At 41.5% G+C, this 12,987-nt stretch overlaps 1 protein-coding gene across 12 annotated transcripts in view; it reads right to left on the bottom strand.

The window, feature by feature from the left end:
- VPS13A (vacuolar protein sorting 13 homolog A) overlaps positions 1-11,297 on the bottom strand; it is a 105,765-nt gene extending 94,468 nt beyond the window's left edge. For 7 of the 12 annotated variants that reach the window (XM_064641308.1, XM_064641312.1, XM_064641311.1 and 4 more), the window contains exons 1-3: positions 11,129-11,292; positions 1,065-1,108; positions 514-556 (exon numbers count right to left, since the gene is read on the bottom strand). In XM_064641308.1, the coding sequence (XP_064497378.1) occupies positions 514-556; positions 1,065-1,108; positions 11,129-11,228 (187 nt within the window). In that variant the 5' untranslated portion in view covers positions 11,229-11,292. Of the gene's footprint in view, positions 1-513; positions 557-1,064; positions 1,109-11,128 lie in introns of all 12 variants that reach the window. The other 5 variants (XM_064641315.1, XM_064641307.1, XR_010426523.1 and 2 more) reach the window with 4 other exon arrangements.
- Between the last annotated feature and the right edge of the window lie 1,690 nt (positions 11,298-12,987).

Genomic DNA, 12,987 nt, shown 5'->3' with positions numbered 1-12,987 from the left:
GCACCAATTTTAATAAAATATTAAATCAGTCACTGGGAAATACATATTTCCAGGGTAGATTTGAAGGAAGTATAATGGCTTCACACTTAGTTTGCTTTAAGGAACCACTAACTTTTACAAGACAATCAACTTGGAATGAGAAAACTTTTCATTTTAGCAAAAACAAGGAAGGAGGGTGGAAAGGGAAGTGAAAGGCAAAAATCAGTTGTGGAGTCTTGCTAAGACAAGGAATGAGATCCAGTCCTGCCCAATTGCTAATTTTTGCTGTGTTGGGCTCTTTTCTCACTAACATTGAAGTGATTAAACAAGATTCCAGTATATTTTAACTTTACCATCTCAGAAAAGGAGCCATCAAACAGGGTTTTTTTCCAGAAGAGACAAACTTCAGAGCACACAAAGTATGCAATTCAAGGAAAGTAAGGAAATTACTTGCTTAAGATGCCTGAGTGACTTGCAAGGAAAAGCAGTATGTTTAGAAACTCCTGCATGGGTACGTGATAAAATGTAACTTACCAATATGTCCTACTTTAACTTTAAATGGCACATCCATCTGACTCTGAAAGAAAATAGTTCAGAAAATTTAAGTCAATTTAGCAACTTGTGAAATGTTGTCATGCAGGAAAAGACATTATGATAACCTTAACAACAAATTTAACCTTTCAACCACTGAAAAAAAAATTCAATATAATAGGTAAGCAAACGTTAGGCTACCCATTTAGACTGTTGAGTCATGCTAAGCTAAACATATTCCCAAGAGCAAGTTTCTAGGTTCACAAGCTATAGGAAAAAAAAGATCTTTCAGTATTCCTTTTGACCTAAACATATTCTTTTAGCAATTGCAGAGAGTTCTCTCATGCAAAAAAAAAAAAAAGGCATATATTTTCACCTCTAAATTTAATCTAAAATTAATCAGATAATCCACACAGGTGTACAGAAAACAAACCAGTAAGCTTCCACTTAAAAGACAGTGTATCCTAAAATAAGAACTAAAAAATGCCCACCAAACCCAAAACATTGTTCATGAATAATTTTTTCATGTTATATTTTTATTTTCACTAGCTTACCAAGGCATTTTCTTTTATTTCCAGATTGTTCAGTGCTACAGCTCCTAAAAGAAAAGAAGCCAATAAGTAAAACTGCAATAAGAAAAGTAGTAGTGGTGCATACTAAACATCCCAAAGTCTGAATTAGTGGGTTACAGAAGTCCAGAAAATACGGCGGCTAATGTGTATGTCTTAAATATCAATAGCCAGATAGCCGTGGAGCCAATCAGGAATTGTTGGTAAGAACATACCATGAGAAAAAACAGGATGTGAAAGGAAAAGGGGGCCATACAGAGGTAAGGCAAAACTCTTCTGGGATAAAGGTCCATGTTCTGGCTCCTGGAGATGAGCACAACACAGTACAGCACAAGTGTAGGAATGAGGTCAAGCAGTGGGCATGGACTGCTGGCCAAAGATCAATAAGTAGGGACCACCAAAGATCCCCAAAGCCCTCTGATCCTTTCCAGAAAGGTCTGGAAGAACATACTGCACATGGTAACTCATTTGCATAGAAAACAAGAAACCTAACTCAAGGGTGAGGAAACCTTTACTATAAAATGGTACTCCCCCAAAGCTCAGGCACACATGTGCCCCAGGACCCTGGACATCACATCAGCCGCATTGACACTGGAGCCAGGACTGGTGATCTTTCTCCTTTCTTTCTTTTACCCTCTCTTTTAATCTTTGTTCTCTTTCACCTTATCCCTTATTAAAAATATATCATCATGTGTTTATATTATAAAGGACTAACTTATAACAATTTCCATGCTGTGCGTATAGTTTAATAATAAAACTTTGTAAGTTTTTACAGACACTGACTTCTGTTGTTCTTTTTTGACCATAGGCAACTACGAATCTTGGGTGCTCCCTTCCCCTTTACGGTGGGGTGCCACAGTGGTCCACAACCTGTGGTCTCAGACTCTTTGCTGTGGAAGATATCCATAACCTACACCTCAAATATTCATGAAAGATGATTAAGACTAGACTGTTCATTTATGCTACAAAATAATACCTGAGATTTTCTCATGGAGCTTGTACACCCATGAAAAAGAACCTGAGATTCTGCAAAGTAAAAATGTTGGAAATTAAACATTTTTGTAAGGACCCATCTTGAAATTAAAAGTTTGCTTCTTTTTCCTCAACCATCTGCTTCCCATGCTTGTAGAAATCCAGCAAAATTAACTGTTAGTGAATTTTTAGCTCTCAAAAATTTTACATTTGCAAGTTTTATTTATAAGCTTACAAAAGTTCACAGGAAGCATTTCAGTAATCTAACATTTAAATGTCTTAGGACAAAAATTAACTTCAGTACACTGTGAATGAAGAAAATTTGAATTGCAAGATCGGTTTTTACCATATACTTTACATCAGACACTTGCCATAACAAAGAAACACTGGAAGGGACCTGAAAACTCACAATTTAAAAACCATGAAAACTCACAATTTAAAAAACATGCATGTAATCTGAAGCAATGTCGTCTTCAAATTCTACAAGATGGATGGAGCTTCTGAAACGGTTACTTTAAAATTAATTGTATAGTGTTAATGCATGCACATGGAACAGACACCTGATACAACTGAGCAGAGACATCAATGAGATTCAGTAAACCAGAAGCAGATTACAGGCCTGGAAAGGAATACAATTTGAGATTACAAATAAAGATTTAAATGACCTAATATGTTTTTCTTTTGGGATGCATGTTAGAAAAGGCAAAACATAGGGGGAAATGGGAAGTCTAACAGCAAGAAACATTCTTGCAGTTACATAGTACTAATGGCATTAAACAACTGCTCAAAGTACCACCAATTTTGAGAAATTGGACCCAAATCTCAAAAATTAATACATTGGAAGAGTTGGGTCAAGCTGTTGAACAGTTTCAGAGGAGCTGATCAGGTAAACTAAACCATCCATCTTGTAGCATTCACAAAATAGTATGAATTTTTTAATGTTTTTAATTTTTTCATTGCAATGATTTATAATCACTTTCCAGTAGAATTCTATACATCTGTCATATCACTGAATCACAAAACATGCTGAGTTGGAAGGGACCCATGTGCTGGTTTAAAAGTTAACCAGCAGGGGAAATGAACTCAACTCAAAATAGAGATTATAAGTCAGAATAACAATTTAATAAAATAATACAATAAATACGATTATACAGACAAACAATTGTGCTTAACCCACAAAACCCAAATGTATAACCCAGCACCCTGGGGCATGAACAAAGTGGTGTTCCTTGGGCCCCCCCCAAGTCCAAAGTAAAGGGAGAGGGGAAAAATCTGCTGGTGGGAGAGCTGTTGCAGTCTGGTCAAGAGTGGTGATTGCAGTCCAGTCGAGGGTGGTGGTTACAGTCCGGTTGAGAGCAGTGATCTGCAGTCTTCCTCTGGATCCCACGAGTGGTAAAAAGGTTACAAAACTCCAAGTTTATATGTTCTCCAGTTCAGGCAGGAATGCTCAGTCCTTCCCTCAGAGCAGGGAATTCCATAAAAGGGTGTGAGGAAAGGAACATCTTCCTATCTCACAGGCCTCTTAACGCCTAGTTTATAGCCTGAGGAGTCAGGCTGCTCTGGGCAGAGGGTGTAAATGCTCTATTGATAACAGTTTCTGGGAAATGGCATGGAAGGCTATAGAATACACAGTTTTGGGTTACACCCATACAGTGATGAATTGGTCCCAGCTGTTCTAACTAGGACAATCCATCAGGATCATCAAGTCCAACTCTTGACCCTACACAGGAACATGCCCAAGAGTCACATCATGTGCCTGAAAGTTTCATCCAAATGCTTCTTGACCTTTGTCTAGCTTGGTGCTGTGACCACTTCCATGGGGAGCCTGTTCCAGTGCCCAGTCATCCTCTGAGTAAAGAACATTTTTCTAGTATCCAATCTAAACCTCCACTGGCACAATTTCAGGCCATTCCCTTGAGTCCTGTCACTGGCCACCACAGATAAGAGATCAGTGCCTGCCCCTCCTCTGCCCCTCATGAGGAAATTCTAGACTGCCATGAGGTTTCCCTTCAGTGTCCTCCTCTCCAGGCTGAACACACCAAGTGACCTCAGCTGCTTCTCATACAGCTTCCCCTCAAGGCCTTCACCATCTTCGTTGCCCTCCTTTGGACACTCTCTAAGAGCTTAATATCTTTCCCATGTTGTGGTGCCCAAAACTGCACACAGTATTCAAGGTGAGGCCACCTCAGTGCAGAGCAGAGCAGGACAATCCCCTCCCTCGACCAGCTGGCGATGCTTTGCCTGATACCCCCCAGGACACGGTTGGCCCTCCTGGCTGCCAGGACACTGCTGACTCCTATTCAACTTGCTGTCGACCAGGACCCCCAGGTCCTTTCCACAGCACTGCTTTTCAGCATCTCATTCCCTAGTCTATACAAACATTCAGGGTTGCCTCAAGTGCAGAATCTGGCACTTGCCCTTGTTGAACTTCATATGGCTGGTGATTGCCCAGTCCTCTCATTTGTCAAGATCTCTCTGCAGGGCCTCCCTGCCTTCAAGGGAGTCAACAGCTCCTCCCACTTTTGTGTCATCTGCAGACTTACTTAGCAACCATTCTAGTCCTGCATTCTATCATTTATAAAGATGTTTGAAGAGCACAGGGCCCAAGATGGAGCCCTGTGGAACCCCACTAGTGACAGGTTACCAGTCTGATGTCACCCCATTCACTGTTACCCTCTGTGCTTGATCCATGAGCCCACTGCTCACCCACCACATGATGTGTTTACCCAGTTGTGTGCTGGACCTTTTGTCCAGCAGAATCTTGTGAGAGACATTATTGAAAGCTTTAATGAAATCCAAAAAGATTACATCAACTGGCTTCCCTTGATCAACTAGGTGGGTTATATAAAAGGAAATCAGGTTGGATAAGCAGGACTTCCCTCTCATGAAGCTATGCTGGCTGTGACCAATGACCAATGCTGACATCAGCCTTTCCAGAGAAATACTACATGCAGAAGGATGTTTTTTGATATCTGGTGACTCTGCTTTTAAGCCTTACGATACATACATCTTGCCAGGAAGAATAGAAAAGAGAAAAAAAATATACAGGCAAAGACAGCATTCCCAACAATAGTCTATAACTACTCTAGTAACTGTAACTGTTACCGATACCATGTTTATTCTCTGCCATTATGATGTGCTCAGGTAAAATGAGAAATAATTATGCCATCACAAAGTATTGTTTGTAAATTGCTTAAGATAATCCTTACTTTGCAGTACTTTGGTTTTGGAAGCATCAGGGCCCCCAAATTATTTTAACTTAAGTAATTGTGCCTCAGCTGAAATGTGTCGTGTGTCAGACCCTTGATAAAAGAGAGGGCATGTTGACTTAGCAATCAGTGAAGAAACTCAACCTAGTTAAACTGCTTCATGTGTTGTATAGTCTTAAGGTTTCCATGTCAGTGTTTTTAACATGGCTCAACCGACATGCAGAAATTGCATGTTGTGGCCTGTTGTGCCTGGTAATTTGGTTACAAACCTGAACCTTTGCTCTGGATACTATTAGGATTACTTGCTATGAATATAATTACAATTAGTGATGTCTTCTTGGAGAAGAAAATAGGGTTTTTTTAGTGTTATAATAGTCTCTGCAGAGTAAGCTTTATCAGGGAATAAGTTTAGAATAGAATTGAACCCAGTGATATATATCTCACTTTTAGTACAAAACTAATGAAACACATTTATTAACATATAACAGTTTACTTACAAAAACCTTGATTGAGGGTCTGACCACAGTGAATGGACTATCAAAGCAAAGAAAAGGCTAACAAAAGCGGCGCTGTGTTTTGTACATTTAGGCAACTTTTCTTTTTCCTACACTTGAGAGAGAACATAAGAGATTGACTAAACATTCCTATTTCCAAAGGCACCACACCTTGGAAAGCTTGCACTCACACTCACAATCTAAAATGCAGCTACTGACCCTGTCAGTATTCTCTTTGATTGCCAAAATTTAGTCTTTATCACACTCAGCCATTTCACTTGCAATGAAACATAGATTCGAGCGCAACTGTACTGAACCCTGACTGCTCTGTTGGGGGTAGGAGGCAAAAAAACCAAAAGCCCTCAGAAACAGAAAAATCAAGGAGGCTTGTTACAGGACATAACACAGCTAATGAATTTACTATCTTGGAGCACTGACAATAGACTCTAATTGCAAGAATACAAAAATACATCAGGATTTGATTGTTTGTTTCTGTTGTTGGTTGGTTGGGGTTTTTTTGGTAGGGGTGGTGTACCCCTGTTGGGAGCAATTGGATGTTTCGATGACAGAAACGCATCCAGTGCATGGTTAAAAATTACTCAATTAAGCAACCTTGAAAACTGTATATACAAGTAGTTGGAGTTGTATAAATATCTAGGTTTAAACAAGCAGGTTAGCAGCCAAAACAATAATAAAAGCCAGAACATATATAAATACTTATAGCACAGTCTGGGATTTACTTAGGCTACACTATAAAGCAAATTCTTACGTTTACTGATCTCTAGACATTGTAAACAATTCAACAATAGCAAACAGTTGTCAAAATACTGGAATAAATAGGTTTATAGTTTTAATTTTAGATACTCAAAATAACTTCATGGATTTGAGTGCATGAACCAATGTCTACTACCAAGGATTTAGCTTGCAAGAAGTAACACTCAGTAAACACAGTAACACTCAGTAAACACAGTAACACTCAGTAAACCATTTCACCAAAGAGGCCTAACTGAAATTTTGTTATGGTTGTAAACAGAAGTTAGAGAGGGCAAAGAAAATTAATCCACATAAAAATCTGCAGATTTTACCTAATTAATCTGTGCTGTCTTGTAAATAAGGGGTGGGGAGAGGGAAGGCAGATGAGAGAAACAGAGATGAAAGATCAGAAACTGAAAACACCTTAGCTGGAATCTGATCAATACCCAACACTCCTGCTTACATATTTCAACAGCATTTCTACTTTTTACCAACAGCATTGTCAGCTTGTGAACCCTCCTGACCACTTCATACTGCCTTTGCCAGGCTTCTCCTACTTATGTTTATGCTGATAATTATTCCTGTTTAAACAGGTCATTAAAGACAGCAAAAACTATTAGATACTATTCATCCCCCAAGTGAATTCAAATTATCATTATGTAAGGAGAGGGAGGGAGGTTGCATCTGCTATATGCTTGCACCTCCTATACCTAGACAAGGTAAGGTATGCAAAACTAGTTATCCTTTACTATAACAGTAGCTGTAATCAAAAGAAAAAAGTAAAAAATGTTTTTACAAATGTTACAAATGTGTCAATTATGTGCCTATATCATCTTAATAACAGAGCTGCCCTGACAAGAGATACCAGATATTCAAATAAAAAGTGAAGAAAAATATGCTTGAGACATTACCTAATAAGCAGGTGTTCCAAGTCAATAGAGAATTAAGTATTTTAAAGGACAGTACAGAGGGTCTGGCCAAGAAGCTGAATGAAAAGTTACTTAGACACAGCCAAAAGAAAACAGTTGCATCCTGAACGTGGATGAAAGTGTTTGATCTCTGCACTGTTTGGAAACCTCACTGGCACTTCCTGTCTAAGATAACTGTATACATCTCACACTGCTGCAAGCATTTGCTTCAGGTATTGAAGTGTAACTTTACTAGGTCTAGAGCATTCAAAAATACCTAACTTACCTAAATAGTTATCTAACCTTTTATCTAAGGCAAGTACTTGCACACTTGTTAACACAGCTCATTGAAACTAAGTGAAGGCCAGAACAAGAAGGGGACTAAAGCACAGTCCTTCCCACCAGCCATTGCTTTCTGTGATGGCTGCCTAACAAAGTAGTCTTTTACCCTGATTCATACTAATGGAGTTATTTAGGAATACGATTTCTTTCCCTGTTACGTTCTTTTCTGAATCTTGGCCTTTCCAATACTGGCCTTATATGTTCAAATTACATTTGTTTTCACTTGTATAGGTTGTCCTTCCTTCTCCTTTCTGCACTGCCTTTTATATTTCAGGTCATTCATTTCTTGCAACAATCTGAGCCATGAGTGTTTCCACATATCACATCTTCCTTTAGTATTGAGACAGTCTACATTTTTACCATTCAATCTGAGAGATTTTTAACAAGAAAAAAATTTCTGTAATTATTTCTGTGTTCTTGTATTTTGTTTGAGCAGCATTATCGCACAACTTTACTACACAGATTGAATCTGGATAGCTTTAATATGATATGATGAATTCTCTCATTTATGAAAAACCAAAGTTAATGTTAAGCATGCTCATTAAAAACTCATTAATTAAGCTCTCAAATTTACAGAAGCTGAAACCTCTGTAAAATTAGGCGTTATACATATATTAAGAGTCTATCAACAGGTTATCAGTCTTAATTTAAACAGACCAGCTATAAAATACCACAAGATCACAACTTGCTCCCTACAGCATTTAAAAAAAAATAAATTCCCTTGGGTATTAAATCATTCAGAGGCAAAAAAATGCATGCTTTTAAAAATTTAAGATACAGATATATAGCACTTGTGCAATGCTCTAGCACTCAAAAAGCAGTGGCCATTTGTTAGAAGGAAAACAAAAAAACAAACAAACCAAAAACCCCAAACACACAACTTGCCTTTTTTTTTTTTTTAATCACTACTAGAACATTTAATAGATTTAGGAAAATTTAATTTCAATACTACATGATTTATGTAAAATTTAACAGTTTTATCATGACACACAAAGACAAACACTGCATGGAAACACACAGCTGTAATGGAAATGCTTTGGGAGCATGCAAGCAAACACAAAAAACTATTAAGTTTACACAAAATATGAAGACAAAAAATAGTGGTGATTTTTTTTTTAAAGACCTTAGTTCCAGAATTTTAGTAAACAGCCAGCCAAAAAAATTATCAGTAGACTTCAGATACACTGTGTGAGTGTTGGAATCTGCTAATCAGTGATCCACTCCATATAAAAACAGTACTCTACTGCTATTACTACTAATAGTTACTGCCTTTTGGCTAGCAGAATGCAATTTCTAGGTCCTTTGAGATATTTGGAATGAAAGAAATGTTGTAGATGCACAGACCATTTAACACAGTTTAAACTGCAAAAAAGCATAATGCAGTAGACCAGGAAAAAAATAAACTCCTAAGATGATGCTTCACCAATGCTACACAGCAGTTCTGGGCCTCTTAGAGCAAGACACAGGTAGTTTTATATACCCATTTTCACAATAAGCAAGTAAACAGGCTGTGTAGAGAAAAAAATTGTTTTGCTGTAGTACACAAGCACTGTTCTGAGAAATGAGAAATTTCATTTGAATAAAAATATACTAAAGCCTCTAAAAAATAAGAACTACTTGAAAAGGAAATAATAAAAACAAAACCAAGTTACATGTACATTAAAAAAAAAAACCAACTGAATATCAAAACTCCAGAATAAAATTTATTGAGATTTAATTAAAAAAAAAATAAGCAAGACAGTTAAGGTGCATCTAATCTCATAAGAGTTGCCTCACAGAGGCATAAATTGCCATGAGTAACCACCAGCAATCTACAGAGCAAGAAAAATAAACTTTTCCTTTTTTGTAATGTATAAATATTGCCCAAAAGATTTACACATTGTTCCATATCTTACATTAAATATTCTACCTGCCTTCCCTCAACTGAAAGAAACTATGACAACTTCAGAACTTCAGTACACAAATCAAATAATTAGGATGACACAGTTTTGCTGAAAGATACGCTAACTCAAACCTTTCAAATAAGACTCACTTAATCAGTAGTGGATATGCTATACTGAGCCTTACTGCTATAGATCAAGGACTACTACCTTCTCTCCAGCACTTACCTGTCATGTTGCAGTGTTAAGACTCCATACAGAGACTGAACTTTACGAAGATGCTACAAATGCCTTGACTAACTAACAGAAAATTACTGCAGATATGAAACCAAATAAGGATGTCATTTCGGAAAACAGAAGCATGAAAACAAAAATGTCCACGATGCAAAAAGCTCCAGGAGAAGCTTACAAAATCTGATTAATGTATATGAGTACCTAAGAATAGATTTGCACGTAGGGAATACCTCGAGGGTGCTTCACACCTACAGATGTATGAACACACCTGTAAAAAAACCCTGAACCTCTGTGTTTGCTTTTGCTGACGCTACAGACACCTGGAATGCACCCTGGAAGTGGTCACTTTGTCGCTGCACACATCTGTGCCTGACAGACCTTTGATACTGTTTTCTTGTACCTATTAAAGGGACCTCAAGAAAGTACATTCAAACAGAACACTCCTGCCTTCACAACTGGCATGTTAATTTAATTCTATAGACCGCTGCCTACCGCGCCTAGTACAGCTGGTCATCACCTCTGCAAACATCAAGGCAGGCTTTACTCCTGGGTTTTTAAGGCTAAAAGTGACAAATATTCTAGACCTACAGAAGACAGCACCAAGAGGAGACGGGACGTCACTGCTGTTCGCAGAGAGGCCACCCACTCCCGCGAGCACGACCCTGACACTCGAACACCATCCAAACCCCTGGCGTTTATGCTCAATTCATTTCCGGGCGGGGAAACCGCCCGTACGCCAGTTTCACATTCCCGCAGAGCCGGGTCAGGCTCCCAGCTCCAAGCTGCCCGCCCAGTCCTTCCAAACTTTACGCGACCGTCAGAAGCACCGCGGCCAGCGCAGGTCCGCCCCATCAGCAGAGACCACGGGCTGTCCATGACTCCCTAGCACTTCGCCAGGGTTTCTCTTTGCCCCCCGCCAGCTATTTGCCCACAGCTCCTCCCGCCCGGCCGCTCCCTGCTGTCGCAGGCGGCAGTCCCGCGCCCGCCGCGGACACCGCCTCCAGCCCGCCCGCCCCCACGGCTATTTTTAAGCTGCAGGCAGGTGGAGCGGCGGCTAAGCTGTCGGGCAGGCGGTCCAGCACGGCTCAGCACGGCCCTGCTTGGCTCGGCAGGCCCGGCCCGGCCCGGCTCGGCTCCCCGCCCGGGGACACCGCCCGGGGACACCGCCCCAGCCTCTCCCCGCTGCGGGCGGCAGGGCGAGCCCGGACGGGCAGGAAGGGACGCAGCGGCAGCAAGGGAAGGCAGACAGGCCCATACCTCCCCAGATGCCCAGCTTCAGCTGGGAGCTGTCCAAGTTCACCACGTAGTCGCCGAGGAAACGGTTCAGAACGTCCACGACCAGCGACTCAAACACCATCCTGCCGCCGCCTCTGCACCAGCAGCAGCAGCGCCGCCGCCCCGGCTCCTGCAGCTGCGCGGCCGATGGCACCGCCCCGCGGCCCGGGGGGCGGCTCCGCGCTGCCCCCGCCCCTCCACCTCCCCTGCGCGCCCGGGAGGAAGAGGCGCGGCTTGGCCCAGGCTACGGGAGCCGGTGGGGGTCCCGCAGTCCGGCCTGCTTCAGCCCGCTTCAGCCCGCTCCAGCCCGCTCTTTCTCGTGGCCTCTCCGTACGTACAGAGATTCTGATGGGAAATGCAGGGGTTTCGCGCTAGCTACTCTTGTTTGCTTGTAAGGTGTGAGTTAACACAGAATTTGTCAGGTTGGAAGGGACCATCAGAGAAGTCATCTGGTCCAACCTCCCTGCTCAGGCAAGGTCGTCCTAGAGCACGTGGCACAGGATTGCGTCCAAACGGTTCTTGAATATCTCCAGTGAGGGAGACTCCACAACCTCTGTGGAGAATCTGTTCCAGTGCACAGTCACCCACACAGTAAGGAAGTTCTTCCTGTTCAGGTGGAACTTCTTGTGTGTCAGTTTCTGCGTGTGGCCTCTTGTCCTATTTCTCAGCACCACTGAAAAGAGCCTCGCTCCACCCTCCTGACAGCCTCCCTTCAGATACTTACAGACACTGATGAAGTCCCCATTCAGTCGTCTCTTCTCCGAGCTGAACAGTCCCAGCTTCCTCAGCCTTCATAAGAGAGATACTCCAGTCCCTCAGTCATCTTTTTGTCTTTGGCTGGACCCCTCAGTTTGTCCAAGGGATTTAAATGTGAGATAGCTATAAAGATTTTTTGGATACTTTTCTCCCTCAGGCTAGGCAAGTGTAGAAATTACTGAGCTGTTCAAAAATGGCTGAACTATTACTGGCATAATGGCTAAAGCAAGTTGAACTGAATTTCTGTCTCCAAAGAGCTTGACTCTCAGGCTGTTTTTCGGCTTGAGTAATGCTGAATCACACTGGGCCATATTTACCCTGAGTGGTTGTACCGAAGCCCTCTGTGCTCAGAAGGTTTGTTCAGGAAACTTCCTGGTCTGACCATTCACAAGACTCCTTGGCAGACCCCACACCAGAGACCTTCACTGCTGGGACTGAAGGCCCTTCCCAGCAGACGGCTCTCACTTGACTCTCTATACACATATACTCACACAGTCAGACCAGTTTTCCCTAGGGATTTGACCCCAGGTTTCCCATACCAGAGTCTCAGATGTCCCATTCCACAAACCAATTTGTTCCCCATGCAGTAACACAGAAACAGCTTGAGCTGAGTGCCTCTAAGGAGAGACTCCCAGCCAGGGAACCCCTGGGCTTTTATACCCTCACAGTCCAAGCTGCACACAAGTCTTCCTCCTCCTAAGTCTTCAACTCCTGCTGTGTCTCCCAGTGTCCATCCACCTGGCTGGCAACAGTCGACTTCATGCCCTTTGTTAACCAAAGTGTTGACAGTTCACTGCCTCTTGCCTCAGGCTCCCACCCAGAGCTCAATCTGCAGCTTGCTAACTGAGCTACCTGTACCAGATGTATTTCTCCACAGGTTTCTCTGCCACACTGTTGCAAGGCTTTCTTTGCTGATAGCAGGAAGAATAGAATTACCCTCCAACTTGTTCCTGGAACTGCAAAAATTAGGTTTGAAATTAACATTAAGTATTTTATATTTTATTATTTTCTATATTATTTTCTATAGCACGGGGTATTAGATTTCCATGGCAGGTTTGTGGGTATGGAGGCCTGCCTCCCTAAGA

Source organism: Pseudopipra pipra, chromosome Z (assembly GCF_036250125.1).
Source record: "Pseudopipra pipra isolate bDixPip1 chromosome Z, bDixPip1.hap1, whole genome shotgun sequence".
Lineage (NCBI taxonomy): Eukaryota > Metazoa > Chordata > Aves > Passeriformes > Pipridae > Pseudopipra > Pseudopipra pipra.
Note: the sequence above shows the minus strand (reverse complement) of the source record. Positions and strands in the feature narration are given on the sequence as shown.